Genomic DNA, 24983 nt, shown 5'->3' on the forward strand with positions numbered 1-24983 from the left:
TTTGACCCAGCGACGATGAAGGAACAGCGATATATTTCCAAGTCGGGATGGTGTGTGACTTGGAGGGGAACGTGCAGGTGGTGTTGTTCCCATGTGCCTGCTGCTCTTGTCCTTCTAGGTGGTAGAGGTCGCGGGTTTGGGAGGTGCTGTCGAAGAAGCAGTGTCGGGCAGAAGGTAAAGGGCAAAGGGCAAAGGGCAAAGGTGGGATGCACGATTGGGGCAAATTGGTGAGAACAGCTGAATGAGGTTATCAGGAAGTCATTTAACAAATTGGTTTTCCGCATGGATTAGGTTCAATAAGCCAGGGAATCTTGTAATGAATGTGCGGACTCACTGGGGCTCCAGGCTCTGGGACTCTCTCCCCTCAGCCTGGGACTCACTGGGGCTCCAGGCTCTGGGCCTCTCTCCCCTCAGCCTGGGACTCACTGGGGCTCCAGGCTCTGGGCCTCTCTCCCCTCTGCCTGGGACTCACTGGGGCTCCAGGCTCTGGGCCTCTCTCACCTTGGTCTGCACCATGTTCGCTCGCTTTCTCCTCATATTCTCCACACACTGGAAGACATCCACTTTCCCCTCCTCCTCCGCCATCGTCAGCAGGTAGTCGATCGCGATGAACGTTCCCGTCCGGCCCACACCCGCACTGTGGAGAGATCAGAGCTCAAGGTCACACCGCACTGTCACATTGTCACACCGTCACACCGCACTGTCACACCGTCACACCGTCACACCGCACTGTCACATTGTCACACCGCACTGTCACACAGTCACACCGTAACACCGTCTCACCGCACTGTCACACCACACAGTCACACCGCACTGTCACACCGTCTCACCACACTGTCACACCGTCTCACCGCACTGTCACACCGTCTCACCGCACTGTCACACCGTCTCACCGCACTGTCACACCGTCTCACCGCATGTCAGGAGGCAGGGTGTGGGGATTTCCCCCCAATCCAGGGGCGGATCTCCATTACCTGCAGTGGATGACAATGGGCCCGGTGTGACGACTGGATTGGTTGATGCGTTTGATGAGTCGGTAAATTGCGATTTGATGGCGGGGAACCCCATGATCCGGCCAATCCCGGTAGTGGAACTGCCTCACCGTCCGGGGCCTGTCTGAACCACCCTGAGAGAGAACGGAGAGGTCAGACATCAAACAGAGCTGAGACCCCTGGACCCTCCCCCCTCACCGAGACCCCGGACCCTCCCCCCTCACCGAGACCCCGGACCCTCCTCCCCCTCACCGAGATCCTGGACCCTCACCGAGACCCCCCTCATTGAGACCCCGGACCCTCCCCCCTCACCGAGACCCCAGACCCTCCCCCCTCACCGAGACCCCCCTCATTGAGAACCTTGACCCTCCCCCCCTCACCGAGACCCCGGACCCTCACCCCCTCACTGAGACCCCAGACCCTCCCCCCCTCACCGAGATCCCGGACCCTCCCCCCCTCACCGAGACCCCCCTCATTGAGACCCCGGACCCCCCCCCCCTCACCAAGACCCCAGACCCTCCCCCCTCACCGAGACCCCCCTCATTGAGAACCTTGACCCTCCCCCCCTCACCGAGACCCCAGACCCTCCCCCCCTCACCGAGATCCCGGACCCTCCCCCCCTCACCGAGACCCCCCTCATTGAGACCCTGGACCCTCCCCCCTCACCGAGACCCCAGACCCTCCCCCCTCCTTGACCCCCGCTCACTGACCTTATGCAGCAGGAAGTCGCGGATGATCAGTTGCTTTGTTGACTGGGGCTCCAGGCCGGTGAAGGTGACGGTGAATTCTCCGTAGGTTTGACTGGGAATCTGCTCGGGCCAATACTGCTCACACTTGGACTGAGAGGAGACGGCACTGACCAGTCAATCACTCACAGCTCTCAATATCAACCAATCAACAGACCTCGGGGATAGAGGACACTGGGTACAGGGTGGGGCGGAGAGGGGTGGGGTTTGGGGGGGTCAGGAGAGGGGCGGGGTTTGGGGGGGTCAGGAGAGGGGCGGGGTTTGGGGGGGTCAGGAGAGGGGCGGGGTTTGGGGGGGTCAGGAGAGGGGCGGGGTTTGGGGGGTCAGGAGAGGGGCGGGGTTTGGGGGGTCAGGAGAGGGGCGGGGTTTGGGGGGTCAGGAGAGGGGCGGGGTTTGGGGGGGTCAGTAGAGGGGCGGGGTTTGGGGGGTCAGGAGAGGGGCGGGGTTTGGGGGGTCAGGAGAGGGGTGGTGTTTGGGGGGTCAGGAGAGGGGCGGGGTTTGGGGGGTCAGGAGAGGGGCGGGGTTTGGGGGGTCAGGAGAGGGGCGGAGTTTGGGGGTCAGGAGAGGGGCGGGGTTTGGGGGGCCGGGGGCCGGAGGCGGGGCCGGGGGGGCGGGGGCCGGGCGGGGTTAGGGGCGGGGCCAGGTTAGGTTCGGGTCACTCACCTTGTCCTGCTCGGTGAGGTTGGTTAACATGACGATGATGGAGGAGTTTTCCTGCCAGATCATTTGCCAAAAATCAGCGATGGTTTCAACCAGGGGGCCTGGAGCAACAATCAGAGAAAATCCATCAATAAATTTCTGCCACCGATTGTTCCAGAAACTTCAATAACTGACGTCGGGAGAGAATTAACCGAGGCTGGAACCCAGACACTGTGAATCAAAGTAGGGTCAGGGGCCGTGGGGGCCGAGGGTCAGGGGCTGTGGGGGCCGAGGGTCAGGGGCCGTGGGGGCCGAGGGTCAGGGGCCGTGGGGGCCGAGGGTCAGGAGTCTTGCGAATAAGGTGGATGAACTGAAGGTGTTGATAAACACATGGGAGTATGATATTGTTGCTGTCACAGAGACATGGTTGAGGGAGGGAAAAGACTGGCAGCTCAATATTCCGGGGTACAGAATCTTCAGGCGAGACGGAGGGGGAGGTATAAGAGGAGGGGGGGTCGCAATATTAATTAAAGAATCAATTACTGCCATAAGGAGGGATGATATATTAGCAGGTTCCTCTAATGAGGCCATATGGGTGGAGCTTAAAAACAAAAAGGGGGCAAGCACTTTGATGGGAGTGTACTATAGGCCCCCAAACAGTCAGGGGGAGATAGAGGAACAGATATGTAGGCAAATCTCAGAAAATTGTGCAAATAATAGGGTAATAATAGTGGGGGATTTCAACTTCCCCAATATTAACTGGGATACTCAGAGAGTAAAAGGCTTAGAGGGTACAAAATTCTTAACGTGCATCCAGGAGAGCTTTTTGAGCCAGCATGTAGAAAGTCCTACAAGAGAGGGGGCGGTACTGGACCTAATTCTAGGGAATGTGGCCGGCCAAGTGGAAGAAGTGCTAGTAGGTGAGCACTTTGGTGACAGTGACCATAATTCGGTGAGATTTAAGGTGGTCATGGAAAAGGACAGGGAGGGGCCGGAAATAAAGGTTCTAAATTGGGGGAAGGCCGATTTTAATAGGATAAGGCAGGATCTGGCCAAAATGGACTGGGATCAGCTGCTTGTAGGAAAATCCGCATCGGAGCAATGGGAGTCTTTCAGAAGGGAGATTGAGACCATACAATGGCAACATGTTCCCGTAAAGGTCAAGGGTGGTTCCAAGAACTCCAGGGAACCTTGGATGTCAGGGGATATACGAGAATGGATTAGGAAAAAAAGGAGGGCTTTTGGCAGATACAAAAGGCTAAAGACGGAGGAAGCCCTAGAGGAGTACAAAAAGTGCAGGGGGATACTTAAAAAAGAAATTAGGAGATCAAGGAGGGGCCATGAAATAACACTGGCGAGCAAAATAAAGGAAAATCCTAAGATGTTTTATAAGTATATTAAGGGTAAGAGGATAACTGGGGAAAAAATAGGGCCCATTAGGGACAAAAATGGCAATCTGTGTGTGGAGCCGGCAGATGTAGGAGGGGTTCTAAATGAATTTTTTGCATCTGTTTTCACTATGGAGAAGGACGATGTAGACATAGAAATACGGCAGGGGGACTGTGATATACTCGAACATATTAACATCGAGCGGGAGGAGGTATTGGCGGTTTTAGCAGGCCTAAAAATGGATAAATCCCCAGGCCCGGACGAAATGTATCCCAGGCTACTGTGTGAGGCAAAGGAGAAGATTGCGGGGGCTCTGGCACATATATTCAGAACCTCTCTGGCCACAGGGGATGTGCCAGAGGACTGGAGAACCGCTAATGTAGTACCATTATTCAAGAAGGGGAGTAGGGAAAAACCGGGGAACTACAGGCCAGTGAGCCTAACATCAGTGGTAGGAAAATTATTGGAAAAAATTCTGAAGGACAAAATTAGTCTCCACTTGGAGAAGCAAGGATTAATCAGGGATAGTCAACATGGCTTTGTCAAGGGAAGATCATGTCTGACTAATTTGATTGAATTTTTTGAGGGGGTGACTAGGCGTGTGGATGAGGGTAACGCAGTGGATGTGGTATACATGGATTTCAGTAAGGCCTTCGATAAAGTCCCCCACAGGAGACTGGTCAAGAAGGTACGAGCCCATGGAGTCCAGGGTGCCTTGGCACTTTGGATACAAAACTGGCTTAGTGGCAGAAGGCAGAGGGTGATGGTCGAAGGTTGTTTTTGTGACTGGAAGCCTGTGGCCAGTGGGGTACCACAGGGATCGGTGCTGGGTCCCTTGCTGTTTGTGGTCTACATTAATGACTTGGATATGAATGTAAAAGGTATGATCAGTAAGTTCGCTGATGATACAAAGATTGGTAGGGTGGTAAATAGCGAGGAGGATAGCCTCAGTCTGCAGGACGATATAGATGGGTTGGTCAGATGGGCGGAACAGTGGCAAATGGAATTTAACCCGGAAAAGTGCGAGGTGATGCACTTTGGAGGGACTAACAAGGCAAGGGAATACACAATGAATGGGAGGACCCTAGGCAAGACAGAGGGTCAGAGGGATCTTGGTGTGCAAGTTCACAGATCCCTGAAGGCGGCGGAACAGGTAGATAAGGTGGTAAAGAAGGCATATGGGATACTTGCCTTTATTAGCTGAGGCATAAAATATAAGAGCAAGGAGGTTATGATGGAGCTGTATAAAACACTGGTTAGGCCACAGCTGGAGTACTGTGTGCAGTTCTGGTCGCCACACTACAGGAAGGATGTGATCGCTTTGGAGAGGGTGCAGAGGAGATTCACCAGGATGTTACCAGGGCTGGAGCGCTTCAGCTATGAAGAGAGACTGGGAAGATTGGGTTTGTTTTCCTTGGAGCAGAGGAGGCTGAGGGGGGACATGATTGAGGTGTACAAAATTATGAGGGGCACAGATAGGATGGATACTAAGGAGCTTTTTCCCTTCGTTGAGGGTTCTATAACAAGGGGACATAGATTCAAGGTAAAAGGCGGGAGGTTTAGAGGGGATTTGAGAAAGAACTTTTTCACCCAGAGGGTGGTTGGAGTCTGGAACTCACTGCCTGAGAGGGTTGTGGAGGCAGGAACCCTCACAACATTCAAGAAGCATTTGGATGAGCACTTGAAATGCCATAGCATACAAGGCTACGGACCAAATGCTGGAATATGGGATTAGAGTAGACAGGGCTGATGGCCGGCGCGGACACGATGGGCCGAAGGGCCTCGATCCGTGCTGTATAACTCCATGACTCTATGACCGTGGGGGTCGAGGGTCAGGGACCGTGGGGGTCGAGGGTCAGGGACCGTGGGGGCCGAGGGTCAGGGACCGTGGGGGTCGAGGGTCAGGGACCGTGGGGGTCGAGGGTCAGGGAGCCTTCAGGTGAAGCTGGTCAGTGAGATGTTCCTGTGTAATTAAAGTAATGTGACAGACACTGATCTACCAGGAACGGTCTTATCCTCGTGATGAGGCCCCTTTAACAAGTTGCAGCGAGCAGGGGGCTGAGTTACAAGCCTGCTCCCATTTCCCGGTAACCTCTCCACACACTGACCTACCTTGTGTCGCGATGTAATAGTTTGGCTTCCTGTAACCCTGTAATAAACGAAAGGTGAGTTAGGACCGAGATGGTGGGACTGTGTTCACAACTGTTGGTGCACTGCTCCCTGCTCCCTGCCCCCTTTCCTCCTGATTCTCACTTGCTGCCCAGTAACTCATTCGATATTTGGGCCTGTCTCCAGCTCCAGCCCTCACCCCGTCTCTGGCCAGTGATGCTTGGGCTAAATTCGCCCATCCTCCCAAACACTGACAATCCACCTCAGCAAAGGAAACCTAGTGACCCAGGAAATCAGAGAAGCATGTAACAAGGGTATTACAGTAATCATGGGTGACTTTAATCTACATATAGACTGGCCAAAGCAAATTAGCAATAATACTGTGGAGGATGAATTCCTGGAGTGTGTACGAGATGGCTTTTTAGACCAGTATGTTGAGGAGCCAACCAGGGAACAGGCGATCATAGATTGGGTATTGTGCAATGAGAAGGGGTTAATTAATAATCTTGTTGTGTAGGGTCCTTTAGGGAAGAGTGACCATAACATGATAGAATTCTTCATTAAGATGGAAAGTGAAGGAGTCCAATCCGAAACTAGGGTCCTAAATCTAATGCTTCATTAAAAGGCATGACGATGGATAGGCAATGGCTAACATTTAAGGAACGAATGCATGAATTGCAACAATTATAAATTCCTTTCTGGCGCAAAAACACAAAAGGAAAAGCGGCCCAACCATGGCTAACAAAAGAAATTAAGGATAGTATTAGATCCAAAGAGGAGTCATATAAAGTTGCCAGAAAAAGTAGCAAACCTGAGGATTGGGAGCAGTTTAGAATTCAGCAAAAAAGGACCAAGAGATTGATTAGAAGGGGAAAAACAGAGTATGAGAGTAAACTAGCAAGGAACATAAAAGTGGACTGTAAAAGCTTCTACAAGTATGTAAAAAGAAAAAGATTAGTGAAGACAAATGTAGGTCTCTTACAGTCAGAAACGGGAGAATTTATAATGGGGATCAGGGAAATGGCAGGGCAATTAAACAAATACTTTGGTTCTGTCTTCACGGAAGAGGACACAAATAACTTCCCAGAAATGCTAGGGAACCAAGGGACTAGTGAGAAGGAGGAATTAAAGGAAATTAGTATTAGTAAAAAAATAGTTCTGGAGAAATTAATGGGACTGAAAGCCGATAAATCCCCAGGGCCTGATAATCTGCATCCCAGAGTATTAAAAGAGGTAGCCATGGAAATAGTGGATGCATTAGTTGTCATCTTCCAAAATTCTATAGACTCTGGAACAGTTCCTGCAGATTGGAGGGTGGCAAATGTAACCCCACTATTTAAAATAGGAGGGAGAGAGAAAACAGAGAACTACAGACCGGTTAGCCTAACATCAGTAGCAGGGAAAATGCTTCAGTCCATTATAAAGGATGTGATATCAGGACACTTAGAAAATATCAACGGGATTAGACAAAGTCAACATGGATTTATGAAAGGGAAATAGTGTTTGACAAACCTACTGGAGTTTTTTGAAGATGTAACTGGTAGAATAGATAAGGGAGAACCAGTGGATGTGGTTTATTTGGATTTTCAGAAGGCCTTTGATAAAGTCCCACACAAGAGGTTAGTGTGCAAAATTAAAGCACATGGGATTGAGGGGAATATACTGGCATGGATTGAGAATTGGTTAACAGACGGGAAACAGAGAGTAGGAATAAATGTTTTTTTTCGGGGTGGCAGGCAGTGACTAGTGGGGTACCGCAGGGATCAGTGCTTGGGCCCCAGCTATTCACAATATATATCAATGATTTGGATGAGGGAACCAAATGTAATATTTTCAAGTTTGCTGACGACACAAAACTAGGTGGGATCGTGAATTGTGAGGAGGATGCAAAGAGGCTTCAAGGCAATTTAGACAAGTTGAGTGAGTGGGCAAGAACACGGCAGATGCAGTATAATGTGGATAAATGTGAATGTACAAAGGGACCTGGGTGTCCTTGTACACCAGTCACTGAAAGCAAACATGCAGGTGCAGCAAGCAGTTAGGAAGGTGAATGGTATGTTGGCCTTCATTGCAAGAGGATTTGAGTACAGGAGCAAGGATGTCTTACTGCAGTTATACAGGGCCTTGGTGAGACCACACCTGGAGTATTGTGGGATTATCATTTTTAATCCAAGATTTTATTCACCAGGGGAAAACCCCAGTTTTGTGATAATGACTGTGAAAAGGACTCTGTTTAAAACACAGTTCCCAGACAAGGTTTCGAACTAAAACCCACCCCACTCGACAGAGACAGTGCGGAACACCATCACTGGCTCCAAGTTGGCTCAGGACACAATGAAATCCCTCGGTTGATAGAATTAAGTCAATCAGTCGCGACAACAGAACCCATCTGAAAACAGCTCCCACCTCATACAGTTGACAGTTCCCACTGTCCCCCAGGACCAGCGAGATGGGAGCTGGAGAATAATAATACAGTCAAACAAAGCTCTCTCTCCAGGGAGCAATCGCAGCATTCAGCACCGTCTGACCAGATCAGACAGAAACACTATAACTGTGACAGGCTCAGGAACGAGGAGGGTCGAACAGTGGAGGGTCGAACAGTGGAGGGTCGAACAGTGGAAGGGTCGAACAGTGGAGGGTCGAACAGTGGAGAGGTCGAACAGTGGAGGGGTCGAACAGTGGAGGGTCGATCAGTGGAGGGTCGAACAGTGGAGGGTCGAACAGTGGAGGGTCGAACAGTGGAGGGTCGAACAGTGGAGGGGTCGAACAGTGGAGGGGTCGAACAGTGGAGGGTCGAATAGTGGAGGGTCGAACAGTGGAAGGGTCGAACAGTGGAGGGTCGAACAGTGGAGGGATCAAACAGTGGAGGGGTCGAACAGTGGAGGGGTCGAACAGTGGAGGGGTCGAACAGTGGAGGGTCGATCAGTGGAGGGTCGAACAGTGGAGGGTCGAACAGTGGAGGGTCGAACAGTGGAGGGTCGAACAGTGGAGGGATCAAACAGTGGAGGGGTCGAACAGTGGAGGGGTCGAACAGTGGAGGGTCGAACAGTGGAGGGTCGAACAGTGGAGGGTCGAACAGTGGAGGGTCGAACAGTGGAAGGGTTGAACAGAGGAGGGATCAAACAGAGGAGGGTCGAACAGAGGAGGGGTCGAACAGAGGAGGGGTCGAACAGAGGAGGGTCGAACAGAGGAGGGGTCGAACAGAGGAGGGGTCGAACAGAGGAGGGTCGAACAGAGGAGGGTCGAACAGTGGAGGGTCGAACAGTGGAGGGTCGAACAGTGGAGGGTCGAACAGTGGAAGGGTTGAACAGAGGAGGGATCAAACAGAGGAGGGTCGAACAGAGGAGGGGTCGAACAGAGGAGGGGTCGAACAGAGGAGGGTCGAACAGAGGAGGGGTCGAACAGAGGAGGGGTCGAACAGAGGAGGGTCGAACAGAGGAGGGGTCGAACAGAGGAGGGTCGAACAGAGGAGGGTCGAACAGTGGAGGGTCGAACAGTGGAGGGTCGAATAGTGGAGGGTCGAACAGTGGGTGTCAAAGGGACACCAGCCACACAGCTCTACAACATCAGAAGATCGGAGCAGGCCGTTCTCTCTCCAACCAGGACTGAAGGAAGTCTCATGCCCCAAGGAACGGGTACGGCCCCAAGGACTCTGATCGTAGAAGACACGACCCGGCAGCCAATGTCAGCAGGGTGTGAATATCAACCGCAGTCTGCAGAATCCTCAACTCACGGCCGTGTGGAGAGTTCCCTCTGCAGGTCCTGACCAAACCTCAGCAGTGTGGTGTTGGGAGATAACAGCCGTGAGTGAGGGAACACGGAGGGGCCTAGTTTAACAAGTCCAAGGGGAAGTCACTATTTGTTCCGAGTCCTATAGCGGTTTGACCATATTGAGATTTGCTGTTCACATTAAACACTGTTCAAAATCTGAAACCTGTCTCGATTGCATTACCCATCACCCTTCAGTGTGATTCCGAAGGGTGAGCTCAGACCTTCGACCCGAAATAAGTGAGTTTGGTTGTGAGCAGCAAGGCTGGACAACCCTCACACGATCCGAAACACCCGACAGTATTGTGAGCAGTTTTGGTCTCCTTACCTAAGAAAGGATATACTTGCCATAGAGGGAGTGCAGCGAAGGTTCACCAGACTGATTCCTGGGATGGCAGGACTGTTGTATGAGGAGAGATTGGGTCGACTCGGCCTGTATTCACTCGAGTTTAGAAGAATGAGAGGGGATCTCATTGAAATATATAAAATTCTGACAGGGCTAGACAGACTGGATTCAGAGAGGATGTTTCCCCTGGCTGGGGGGGGTCCAGAACGAGGGGTCACAGTCTCAGGATACAGGGTAGGACATTTAGGACTGAGATGAGGAGAAATTTCTTCACTCAGAGGGTGGTGAACCTGTGGAATTCTCTACCACAGAAGGCTGTGGAGGCCAAGTCACTGAATATATTTAAGAAGGAGCTGGATAGATTTCTAGACACAAAAGGCATCAAGGGGTATGGGGAGAGAGCGGGAATATGGTATTGAGATAGAGGATCAGCCATGATCATATTGAATGGCGGAGCAGGCTCGAAGGGCCAAATGGCCTACTCCTGCTCCTATTTTCTATGTTTCTATGATCAGGAGCAGGAACCCTGGCTGATATCCCCTCTCCCTAATCCTGGGGTCACTGGTTTCTGCCCCTGTGAATCACTCCCCCTCCCCCAGTTCCTCCTCTCCCTCCCCCCCCCCGGTTTCCCCCCCCTCCCCCTCCCCCCGGTCTCCCCCCCTCTCCCCGCCCTCGGTTTTCCCCCCCTTGGTTTTCCCCCCTCGGTTCCCCCTCTCCTCCTGGTTCTGGGAAATTCTCACACAACAGCTGCTGCCACGAAACTACAAACAAAAATATTCAACGACAGGGGCCCGATCTTTATGAGGTAAATGCAATAACATTTTTGATGCCGTGTGATCAAACCTCCAGGAATGCCTCGAACCAAAGTTGGCAACTCAATGCTGTGAGTGCGGCTCAGTCCCAGACCGGGGGATTCGCCCACCCACCACAGGCCGGGGATAGAGCCTGGGCCTTTCCTGGGGCTCAGTCCCAGACCGGGGGATTCGCCCACCCACCACAGGCCGGGGATAGAGCCTGGGCCTTTCCTGGGGCTCAGTCCCAGACCGGGGGATTCGCCCACCCACCACAGGCCGGGGATAGAGCCTGGGCCTTTCCTGGGGCTCAGTCCCAGACCGGGGGATTCGCCCACCCACCACAGGCCGGGGATAGAGCCTGGGCCTTTCCTGGGGCTCAGTCCCAGACCGGGGGATTCGCCCACCCACCACAGGCCGGGGATAGAGCCTGGGCCTTTCCTGGGGCTCAGTCCCAGACCGGGGGATTCGCCCACCCACCACAGGCCGGGGATAGAGCCTGGGCCTTTCCTGGGGCTCAGTCCCAGACCGGGGGATTCGCCCACCCACCACAGGCCGGGGATAGAGCCTGGGCCTTTCCTGGGGCTCAGTCCCAGACCGGGGGATTCGCCCACCCACCACAGGCCGGGGATAGAGCCTGGGCCTTTCCTGGGGCTCAGTCCCAGACCGGGGGATTCGCCCACCCACCACAGGCCGGGGATAGAGCCTGGGCCTTTCCTGGGGCTCAGTCCCAGACCGGGGGATTCGCCCACCCACCACAGGCCGGGGATAGAGCCTGGGCCTTTCCTGGGGCTCAGTCCCAGACCGGGGGATTCGCCCACCCACCACAGGCCGGGGATAGAGCCTGGGCCTTTCCTGGGGCTCAGTCCCAGACCGGGGGATTCGCCCACCCACCACAGGCCGGGGATAGAGCCTGGGCCTTTCCTGGGGCTCAGTCCCAGACCGGGGGATTCGCCCACCCACCACAGGCCGGGGATAGAGCCTGGGCCTTTCCTGGGGCTCAGTCCCAGACCGGGGGATTCGCCCACCCACCACAGGCCGGGGATAGAGCCTGGGCCTTTCCTGGGGCTCAGTCCCAGACCGGGGGATTCGCCCACCCACCACAGGCCGGGGATAGAGCCTGGGCCTTTCCTGGGGCTCAGTCCCAGACCGGGGGATTCGCCCACCCACCACAGGCCGGGGATAGAGCCTGGGCCTTTCCTGGGGCTCAGTCCCAGACCGGGGGATTCGCCCACCCACCACAGGCCGGGGATAGAGCCTGGGCCTTTCCTGGGGCTCAGTCCCAGACCGGGTGGGACATCTATCCCTTCAGGCACTGGGAGGAGCTGTGTGTTGAGATCTCTGCTCCTGCAGTACAGGATCGGAACCGCCCCTCACTCCCCCTCCCTGCCCCTCACTCCCCCTCCCTGCCCCTCACACCCCCTCCCTGCCCCACACTCCCCCTCCCTGCCCCTCACACCCCCTCCCTGCCCCACACTCCCCCTCCCTGCCCCTCACTCCCCCTCCCTGCCCCTCACTCCCCCTCCCTGCCCCTCACTCACACTCCCTGCCCCTCACTCACACTCCCTGCCCCTCACACCCCCTCTCTGCCCCACACTCCCCCTCCCTGCCCCTCACTCCCCCTCCCTGCCCCTCACTCCCCCTCCCTGCCCCTCACTCACACTCCCTGCCCCTCACTCACACTCCCTGCCCCTCACTGCCCCTCACTCACACTCCCTACCCCTCACTGCCCCTCACTCCCCCTCACTCGCACTCCCTGCCCCTCACTCGCACTCCCTGCCCCTCACTCGCACTCCCTGCCCCTCACTCCCCCTCCCTTCCACTCCCTGCCCCTCACTCCCCCTCCCTTCCACTCCCTGCCCCTCACTCGCACTCCCTGCCCCTCTCTCCCCCTCCCTGCCCCTCGCTCCCCCTCCCTGCCCCTCACTCGCACTCGCTGCCCCTCACTCGCACTCCCTGCCCCTCACTCGCACTCCCTGCCCCTCACTCGCACTCCCTGCCCCTCACTCGCACTCCCTGCCCCTCACTCACACTCGCTGCCCCTCACACCCACTCCCTGCCCCTCACTCACACTCGCTGCCCCTCACACCCACTCCCTGCCCCTCGCTCCCCCTCACTCGCACTCCCTGCCCCTCACTCGCACTCCCTGCCCCTCCCTGCCCCTCCCTTCCACTCCCTGCCCCTCGCTCCCCCTCACTCGCACTCCCTGCCCCTCACTCGCACTCCCTGCCCCTCACTCGCACTCCCTGCCCCGCACTCACACTCCCTGCCCCTCACTCGCACTCCCTGCCCCTCACTCGCACTCCCTGCCCCTCACTCGCACTCCCTGCCCCTCACTCGCACTCCCTGCCCCTCACACCCACTCCACAGGTTGACTCGAGATCAGTCAATGTATCTGACATTGTGGGATTCTCTGAACCCACTGAAGTTCTATTTTTAAATGACAGGCTGTCGTATTTCAGAGATAAGACAGGATAAGGTTTGATAAACAGGATGTGTCACATAAACCTTGCACAAGTAGCAGGGAGCTCTGATATTCTGCACATTAGTACAGAAGGGGCTGAGAAGGAGACTGAAGCAGTCACATCATCACAGTATGTCACATAGTACTGTATATCACAGTACTGTATATCATAGTACTGTATATCATAGTACTGTATATCACACAGTACTGTATATCACATAGTACTGTATATCACAGTACTGTATATCACAGTACTGTATATCATAGTACTGTATATCACAGTACTGTATATCACATAGTACTGTATATCACATAGTACTGTATATCACATAGTACTGTATATCACAGTACTGTATATCATAGTACTGTATATCACACAGTACTGTATATCATAGTACTGTATATCACATAGTACTGTATATCACATAGTACTGTATATCACAGTACTGTATATCATAGTACTGTATATCACAGTACTGTATATCACAGTACTGTATATCACATAGTACTGTATATGACAGTACTGTATATGACAGTACTGTATATCACATAGTACTGTATATCACAGTACTGTATATCACAGTACTGTATATCACATAGTACTGTATATCACATAGTACTGTATATCACAGTACTGTATATCACATAGTACTGTATATCACATAGTACTGTATATCACAGTACTGTATATCACAGTACTGTATATCACATAGTACTGTATATCATAGTACTGTATATCATAGTACTGTATAACAGTACTGTATGTCACATAGTACTGTATATCATAGTACTGTATGTCACATAGTACTGTATATAATAGTACTGTATATCATAGTACTGTATAACAGTACTGTATGTCACATAGTACTCTATATCATAGTACTGTATATCACATAGTACTGTATATCACAGTACTGTATATCACATAGTACTGTATTTCATAGTACTGTATATCATAGTACTGTATGTCACACAGTACTGTATATCATAGTACTGTATATCACAGTACTGTATATCACAGAGTACTGTATATCACAGTACTGTATATCATAGTACTGTATATCACATAGTACTGTATATCACATAGTACTGTATATCATAGTACTGTATATCACAGTACTGTATATCACATAGTACTGTATATCATAGTACTGTATATCACACAGTACTGTATATCATAGTACTGTATATCATAGTACTGTATATCACATAGTACTGTATATCATAGTACTGTATATCACACAGTACTGTATATCATAGTACTGTATATCACAGTACTGTATATCATAGTACTGTATATCATAGTACTGTATATCACATAGTACTGTATATCATAGTACTGTATATCATAGTACTGTATATCACACAGTACTGTATATCATAGTACTGTATATCACAGTACTGTATATCACATAGTACTGTATATCATAGTACTGTATATCACACAGTACTGTATATCATAGTACTGTATATCATAGTACTGTATATCACACAGTACTGTATATCATAGTACTGTATATCACAGTACTGTATATCATAGTACTGTATATCATTGTACTGTATATCACAGTACTGTATATCACAGTACTGTATATCATAGTACTGTATATCACATAGTACTGTATATGACAGTACTGTATATCACATAGTACTGTATATCACATAGTACTGTATATCACAGTACTGTATATCACAGAGTACTGTATATCACAGAGTACTGTATATCATAGTACTGTATATCATAGTACTGTATATCACATAGTACTGTATATCATAGTACTGTATATCACATAGTACTGTATATCACAGTACTGTATATCACATAGTACTGTATATCACAGAGTACTGTATATCACAGAGTACTGTATATCATAGTACTGTATATCATAGTACTGTATATCACATAGTACTGTATATCATAGTACTGTATATCATAGTACTGTATATCACATAGTACTGTATATCATAGTACTGTATATCACAGTACTGTATATCATAGTACTGTATATCACATAGTACTGTATATGACAGTACTGTATATGACAGTACTGTATATCACATAGTACTGTATATCACATAGTACTGTATATCACAGTACTGTATATCACAGAGTACTGTATATCACAGAGTACTGTATATCACAGTACTGTATATCACATAGTACTGTATATCACATAGTACTGTATATCATAGTACTGTATATCATAGTACTGTATAACAGTACTGTATGTCACATAGTACTGTATATCATAGTACTGTATGTCACATAGTACTGTATATAATAGTACTGTATAACAGTACTGTATGTCACATAGTACTCTATATCATAGTACTGTATATCACATAGTACTGTATATCACAGTACTGTATATCACATAGTACTGTATTTCATAGTACTGTATATCATAGTACTGTATGTCACACAGTACTGTATATCATAGTACTGTATATCACAGTACTGTATATCACATAGTACTGTATATCACAGTACTGTATATCATAGTACTGTATATCACATAGTACTGTATATCATAGTACTGTATATCACAGTACTGTATATCACATAGTACTGTATATCACAGTACTGTATATCATAGTACTGTATATCACATAGTACTGTATATCACATAGTACTGTATATCATAGTACTGTATATCATAGTACTGTATAACAGTACTGTATGTCACATAGTACTGTATATCATAGTACTGTATATCATAGTACTGTATAACAGTACTGTATGTCACATAGTACTGTATATCATAGTACTGTATATCACATAGTACTGTATATCACAGTACTGTATATCACAGTACTGTATATCACATAGTACTGTATATCACAGTACTGTATTTCATAGTACTGTATATCATAGTACTGTATGTCACACAGTACTGTATATCATAGTACTGTATATCACATAGTACTGTATATCACATAGCACTGTATGTCACATAGTACTGTATATCATAGTACTGTATATCACATAGTACTGTATATCATAGTACTGTATATCATAGTACTGTATAACAGTACTGTATGTCACATAGTACTGTATATCATAGTACTGTATATCATAGTACTGTATAACAGTACTGTATATCACATAGTACTGTATATCATAGTACTGTATATCATAGTACTGTATATCATAGTACTGTATAACAGTACTGTATGTCACATAGTACTGTATATCATAGTACTGTATATCACATAGTACTGTATATCACATAGTACTGTATATCATAGTACTGTATATCATAGTACTGTATAACAGTACTGTATGTCACATAGTACTGTATATCATAGTACTGTATGTCACATAGTACTGTATATCACATAGTACTGTATATCATAGTACTGTATATCATAGTACTGTATATCATAGTACTGTATAACAGTACTGTATGTCACATAGTACTGTATATCATAGTACTGTATATCATAGTACTGTATATCATAGTACTGTATAACAGTACTGTATATCACATAGTACTGTATATCATAGTACTGTATATCATAGTACTGTATAACAGTACTGTATGTCACATAGTACTGTATATCATAGTACTGTATATCACATAGTACTGTATATCACATAGTACTGTATATCATAGTACTGTATATCATAGTACTGTATAACAGTACTGTATGTCACATAGTACTGTATATCATAGTACTGTATGTCACATAGTACTGTATATCACATAGTACTGTATGTCACAGTACTGTATATCATAGTACTGTATATCATAGTACTGTATAACAGTACTGTATGTCACATAGTACTGTATATCATAGTACTGTATATCACATAGTACTGTATATCATAGTACTGTATATCACATAGTACTGTATATCACACAGTACTGTATATCATAGTACTGTATATCATAGTACTGTATATCATAGTACTGTATATCACATAGTACTGTATATCACAGTACTGTATGTCACATAGTACTGTATATCATAGTACTGTATATCACAGTACTGTATATCATAGTACTGTATATCACATAGTACTGTATATCACATAGTACTGTATATCATAGTACTGTATATCATAGTACTGTATATCATAGTACTGTATAACAGTACTGTATGTCACATAGTACTGTATATCATAGTACTGTATATCACATAGTACTGTATATCACAGTACTGTATATCACAGTACTGTATATCATAGTACTGTATATCACATAGTACTGTATATGACAGTACTGTATATGACAGTACTGTATATCACATAGTACTGTATATCACATAGTACTGTATATCACAGTACTGTATATCACATAGTACTGTATATCACAGAGTACTGTATATCACAGTACTGTATATCACAGTACTGTATATCACATAGTACTGTATATCATAGTACTGTATATCATAGTACTGTATAACAGTACTGTATGTCACATAGTACTGTATATCATAGTACTGTATGTCACATAGTACTGTATATAATAGTACTGTATATCATAGTACTGTATAACAGTACTGTATGTCACATAGTACTCTATATCATAGTACTGTATATCACATAGTACTGTATATCACAGTACTGTATATCACATAGTACTGTATTTCATAGTACTGTATATCATAGTACTGTATGTCACACAGTACTGTATATCATAGTACTGTATATCACAGTACTGTATATCACATAGTACTGTATATCACAGTACTGTATATCATAGTACTGTATATCACATAGTACTGTATATCATAGTACTGTATATCACAGTACTGTATATCACATAGTACTGTATATCACAGTACTGTATATCATAGTACTGTATATCACATAGTACTGTATATCACATAGTACTGTATATCATAGTACTGTATATCATAGTACTGTATAACAGTACTGTATGTCACATAGTACTGTATATCATAGTACTGTATATCATAGTACTGTATAACAGTACTGTATGTCACATAGTACTGTATATCATAGTACTGTATATCACATAGTACTGTATATCACAGTACTGTATATCACAGTACTGTATATCACATAGTACTGTATATCACAGTACTGTATTTCATAGTACTGTATATCATAGTACTGTATGTCACACAGTACTGTATATCATAGTACTGTATATCACATAGCACTGTATGTCACATAGTACTGTATATCATAGTACTGTATATCACATAGTACTGTATATCACATAGTACTGTATATCATAGTACTGTATATCATAGTACTGTATAACAGTACTGTATGTCACATAGTACTGTATATCATAGTACTGTATATCATAGTACTGTATATCATAGTACTGTATATCATAGTACTGTATATCATAGTACTGTATAACAGTACTGTATGTCACATAGTACTGTATATCATAGTACTGTATATCACATAGTACTGTATATCACATAGTACTGTATATCATAGTACTGTATATCATAGTACTGTATAACAGTACTGTATGTCACATAGTACTGTATATCATAGTACTGTATGTCACATAGTACTGTATATCACAGAGTACTGTATATCACATAGTACTGTATATCACATAGTACTGTATATCATAGTACTGTATATCATAGTACTGTATAACAGTACTGTATGTCACATAGTACTGTATATCATAGTACTGTATATCATAGTACTGTATATCATAGTACTGTATAACAGTACTGTATATCACATAGTACTGTATATCATAGTACTGTATAACAGTACTGTATGTCATAGTACTGTATATCATAGTACTGTATATCACATAGTACTGTATATCACATAGTACTGTATATCATAGTACTGTATATCATAGTACTGTATAACAGTACTGTATGTCACATAGTACTGTATATCATAGTACTGTATGTCACATAGTACTGTATATCACATAGTACTGTATGTCACAGTACTGTATATCATAGTACTGTATATCATAGTACTGTATAACAGTACTGTATGTCACATAGTACTGTATATCATAGTACTGTATATCACATAGTACTGTATATCACACAGTACTGTATATCACACAGTACTGTATATCACACAGTACTGTATATCATAGTACTGTATATCATAGTACTGTATATCACACAGTACTGTATATCACAGTACTGTATGTCACATAGTACTGTATATCATAGTACTGTATATCACAGTACTGTATATCATAGTACTGTATATCACATAGTACTGTATATCATAGTACTGTATATCACAGTACTGTATATCATAGTACTGTATATCACATAGTACTGTATATCACATAGTACTGTATATCATAGTACTGTATATCATAGTACTGTATATCATAGTACTGTATAACAGTACTGTATGTCACATAGTACTGTATATCATAGTACTGTATATCACATAGTACTGTATATCACATAGTACTGTATATCACAGTACTGTATATCACATAGTACTGTATATCATAGTACTGTATATCACAGTACTGTATTTCATAGTACTGTATATCATAGTACTGTATGTCACACAGTACTGTATATCATAGTACTGTATATCACATAGTACTGTATATCACATAGCACTGTATGTCACATAGTACTGTATATCATAGTACTGTATATCACATAGTACTGTATATCATAGTACTGTATATCATAGTACTGTATATCACAGTACTGTATAACAGTACTGTATGTCTCATAGTACTGTATATCATAGTACTGTATATCATAGTACTGTATAACAGTACTGTATGTCACATAGTACTGTATATCATAGTACTGTATATCATAGTACTGTATAACAGTACTGTATGTCACATAGTACTGTATATCATAGTACTGTATATCACATAGTACTGTATATCACATAGTACTGTATATCACATAGTACTGTATATCACATAGTACTGTATATCATAGTACTGTATAACAGTACTGTATGTCACATAGTACTGTATATCATAGTACTGTATGTCACATAGTACTGTATATCACATAGTACTGTATATCACATAGTACTGTATATCATAGTACTGTATATCATAGTACTGTATAACAGTACTGTATGTCACATAGTACTGTATATCATAGTACTGTATATCATAGTACTGTATATCATAGTACTGTATAACAGTACTGTATATCACATAGTACTGTATATCATAGTACTGTATATCATAGTACTGTATAACAGTACTGTATGTCACATAGTACTGTATATCATAGTACTGTATATCACATAGTACTGTATATCACATAGTACTGTATATCATAGTACTGTATATCATAGTACTGTATAACAGTACTGTATGTCACATAGTACTGTATATCATAGTACTGTATGTCACATAGTACTGTATATCACATAGTACTGTATGTCACAGTACTGTATATCATAGTACTGTATATCATAGTACTGTATAACAGTACTGTATGTCACATAGTACTGTATATCATAGTACTGTATATCACATAGTACTGTATATCATAGTACTGTATATCACATAGTACTGTATATCACATAGTACTGTATATATCATAGTACTGTATATCACATAGTACTGTATATCACACAGTACTGTATATCACAGTACTGTATGTCACATAGTACTGTATATCATAGTACTGTATAACAGTACTGTATGTCACATAGTACTGTATGTCACATAGTACTGTATATCATAGTACTGTATATCACATAGTACTGTATATCATAGTACTGTATATCATAGTACTGTATATCACAGTACTGTATATCATAGTACTGTATATCACATAGTACTGTATGTCACAGGATAAGGGGTCGGCCATTTCGGACTGAGATGAGGAGAAATTTCGTCACTCAGAGGTTGGTGAATCTTTGGAATTCTCTCCCCCAGAGGGCTGTAGAGGCTCAGTCATTGAATATATTCAAAACAGAAATCGATGGATTTCTAGATTTCGAATCAGTCTGGTGAACCTTCGTTGCACTCCCTCTATGGCAAGTATATCCTTTCTTAGGTAAGGAGACCAAAACTGCACACAATACTCCAGATGTGGTCTCACCAAGGCCCTGTATAACTTCAGTAAGACATCCCTGCTCCTGTACTCAAATCCTCTTGCAATGAAGGCCAACATACCATTTGCCTTCCTAACTGCTTTTTTTATTCATTCATGGGATGTGGGCGTCGCTGGCGAGGCCGGCATTTATTGCCCATCCCTAATTTCCCTTGAGAAGGTGGTGGTGAGCCGCCTTCTTGAACCGCTGCAGTCCGTGTGGTGATGGTTCTCCCACAGTGCTGTTAGGAAGGGAGTTCCAGGATTTTGACCCAGCGACGATGAAGGAACGGCGATATATTTCCAAGTCGGGATGGTGTGTGACTTGGAGGGGAACGTGCAGGTGGTGTTGTTCCCATGCGCCTGCTGCTCTTGTCCTTCTGGGTGGTAGAGGTCGCGGGTTTGGGAGGTGCTGTCGAAGAAGCCTTGGCGAGTTGCTGCAGTGCATCCTGTGGATGGTACACACTGCAGCCACTGTGCGCTGGTGGTGAAGGGAGTGAATGTTTAGGGTGGTGGATGGGGTGCCAATCAAGTGGGCTGCTTTGTCCTGGATGGTGTCGAGCTTCTTGAGTGTTGTTGGAGCTGCTCTCATCCAGGCAAGTGGAGAGTATTCCATCACACTCCTGACTTGTGTAAACAATTTTACAACACCAAGTTATAGTCCAGCAATTTTATTTTAAATTCACAAGCTTTCGGAGGCTACCTCCTTCCTCAGGTGAACGATGTGGAAATGAAATCCTCGCATTTTTCTGTGTTAAATTTCATCTGCCACGTGTCCGCCCATTCCACCAGCCTGTCTATATCCTCTGGAAGTCTATCACTATCCTCCTCACTGTTTACTACACTTCCAAGTTTTGTGTGATCTGCAGATTTTGAAATTGTGCCCTGTACACCCAAGTCCAAGTCATTAATATATATCAAGAAAAGCAGTGGTCCCAGCACCGACCCCTGGGGAACACCACTGTACACCTCCCTCCAGTCCGAAAAACAACCGTTCACCACTACTCTCTGTTTCCTGTCACTTAGCCAATTCTGTATCCACGCTGTCACTGCCCCCTTTATTCCATGGGCTTCAATTTTGCTGACAAGCCATCGATACAGGATTAAATGTAAGAGATTTCGAACAGAGGGCAGGAGAAACTTCTTCACAGAGAGTTAGGAGTCCGTGGGATTCACTCCCTGGGTTAGTGATTGAGGCAGAAACTGCGGCAACATTCAGGGTCAGATTGGAGGGGTGGGTGAAGGAACAGAGGTTGAAGGGATATGGGGACAGGGAGGGTAAACACAGACAGGGAGTGGTGGGGCCGAATGGCCTGTTTCTGTGTTGTAATGTATGTATTTCTGTGTATGCTCTCCCTACCCTCCTTCAGCCCCAGTCTGACCTCTGGTCTGACCCTCTGGTCTGATCCCCAGTCTGACCTCTGGTCTGACCCCCGGACTGATCCTCTGGTCTGACCCTCTGGTCTGATCCTCTGGTCTGACCCCCGGACTGACCCTCTGGTCTGACCCTCTGGTCTGATCCCCAGTCTGACCTCTGGTCTGACCCCCGGACTGACCCTCTGGTCTGACCCTCTGGTCTGACCCCCGGACTGATCCTCTGGTCTGACCCTCTGGTCTGATCCTCTGGTCTGACCCCCGGACTGACCCTCTGGTCTGACCCTCTGGTCTGACCCCCGGACTGATCCTCTGGTCTGACCCTCTGGTCTGATACTCTGGTCTGACCCCTGGACTGACCCTCTGGTCTGACCCTCTGGTCTGACCCTCTGGTCTGACCCTCTGGTCTGACCCTCTGGTCTGACCCTCTGGTCTGACCCCTGGACTGACCCTCTGGTCTGACCCTCTGGTCTGACCCTCTGGTCTGACCCTCTGGTCTGATCCTCTGGTCTGACCCCCGGACTGACCCTCTGGTCTGACCCTCTGGTTGACCCTCTGGTCTGATCCTCTGGTCTGACCCTCTGGTCTGATCCTCTGGTCTGACCCTCTGGTCTGACCCCTGGACTGACCCTCTGGTCTGACCCTCTGGTCTGACCCTCTGGTCTGACCCTCTGGTCTGATCCTCTGGTCTGACCCCCGGACTGATCCTCTGGTCTGACCCTCTGGTCTGACCCCCGGACTGATCCTCTGGTCTGACCCCCGGACTGATCCTCTGGTCTGACCCTTGGTCTGATCCCCGGTCTGACCCTCTGGTCTGACCCTCTGGTCTGACCCTCTGGTCTGACCCTCTGGTCTGACCCTCTGGTCTGACCCTCTGGTCTGACCCTCTGGTCTGATCCCCGGTCTGACCCTCTGGTCTGACCCTCTGGTCTGATCCCCGGACTGACCCTCTGGTCTGACCCTCTGGTCTGATCCCCAGTCTGACCTCTGGTCTGACCCCCGGACTGACCCTCTGGTCTGACCCTCTGGTCTGATCCCCGGACTGATCCTCTGGTCTGACCCTTGGTCTGATCCCCGGACTGACCCTCTGGTCTGACCCTCTGATCTGACCCTCTGATCTGACCCTCTGGTCTGATCCCCAGTCTGACCTCTGGTCTGACCCCCGGACTGACCCTCTGGTCTGACCCTCTGGTCTGATCCTCTGGTCTGACCCCCGGACTGACCCTCTGGTCTGACCCTTGGTCTGATCCCCGGACTGATCCTCTGGTCTGACCCCCGGACTGACCCTCTGGTCTGACCCTTGGTCTGATCCCCGGACTGATCCTCTGGTCTGACCCTCTGGCCTGATCCCCGGACTGACCCTCTGGTCTGACCCTCTGGTCTGACCCCCGGACTGACCCTCTGGTCTGACCCTCTGGTCTGACCCCCGGACTGACCCTCTGGTCTGACCCTCTGGTCTGACCCCCGGACTGACCCTCTGGCCTGATCCCCGGACTGACCCTCTGGTCTGACCCTTGGTCTGATCCCCAGTCTGACCCTTGGTCTGACCCCGGTTTAAACATCAACCATCCGATACTTACATCAATGTAACTGGCGTTGATGAATCCATCGGCTGGACCTTTGCTCCTGAGAACGACCCGGGAGTGATCGTCTGATCAAAGGCAGAAAAACAAACCGTCAAGGACAAGGAAAGGCCATTCAGCCCATCAAAATCATCACTGTGTAACCTCACACACAGGGAGACACACACACACACACACACAGGGACAGGAACACACACAGACAGGGGGACACACACAGACAGGGGGACACAGGAACACACACACACACAGGGACTAGAGTCTATTATAAAGAATGTGATATCAGGACACTTAGAAAATATCGACAGGATTAGACAAAGTCAACATGGATTTAATGAAAGGGAAATCATGTTTGACAAACCTACTGGAGTTTTTTGAGGATGTAACTGGTAGAATAGATAAGGGAGAACCAGTGGATGTGGTTTATTTGGATTTTCAGAAGGCCTTTGATAAGGTCCCACACAAGAGGTTAGTGTGCAAAATTAAACCACATGGGATTGGGGGGAATATACTGGCATGGATTGAGAATTGGTTAACAGACAGGAAACAGAGAGTAGGAATAAACGGGTCTTTTTCCGGGTGGCAGGCAGTGACTAGTGGGGTACCGCAGGGATCAGTGCTTGGGCCCCAGCTATTCACAATATATATCAATGATTTAATGTAATATTTCCAAGTTTGCTGACGACACAAAACTAGGTGGGATTGTGAGTTGTGAGGAGGATGCAAAGAGGCTTCAAGGCGATTTAGACAAGTTGAGTGAGTGGGCAAATACATGGCA

The 24983-nt window shown here is 47.0% G+C and overlaps 1 protein-coding gene across 1 annotated transcript in view; it reads right to left on the reverse strand.

Annotated features, from left to right (window-relative positions):
• Positions 1–501: 501 nt before the first annotated feature.
• The window catches only part of LOC137308131 (receptor-type tyrosine-protein phosphatase kappa-like), a gene marked incomplete at its 3' end in the record, with an annotated part of 28055 nt that continues 3573 nt past the window's right edge, over positions 502–24983 (reverse strand). Inside the window, exons 3-8 of the mRNA XM_067977030.1 lie at positions 24206–24276; positions 5879–5915; positions 2402–2499; positions 1703–1831; positions 975–1126; positions 502–637 (exon numbers count right to left, since the gene is read on the reverse strand). Of these exons, the coding sequence (XP_067833131.1) occupies positions 502–637; positions 975–1126; positions 1703–1831; positions 2402–2499; positions 5879–5915; positions 24206–24276 (623 nt within the window). The remainder of the gene's footprint in view (positions 638–974; positions 1127–1702; positions 1832–2401; positions 2500–5878; positions 5916–24205; positions 24277–24983) is intronic.

Source organism: Heptranchias perlo, unplaced genomic scaffold (assembly GCF_035084215.1).
Source record: "Heptranchias perlo isolate sHepPer1 unplaced genomic scaffold, sHepPer1.hap1 HAP1_SCAFFOLD_1216, whole genome shotgun sequence".
NCBI classification, from domain to species: domain Eukaryota; kingdom Metazoa; phylum Chordata; class Chondrichthyes; order Hexanchiformes; family Hexanchidae; genus Heptranchias; species Heptranchias perlo.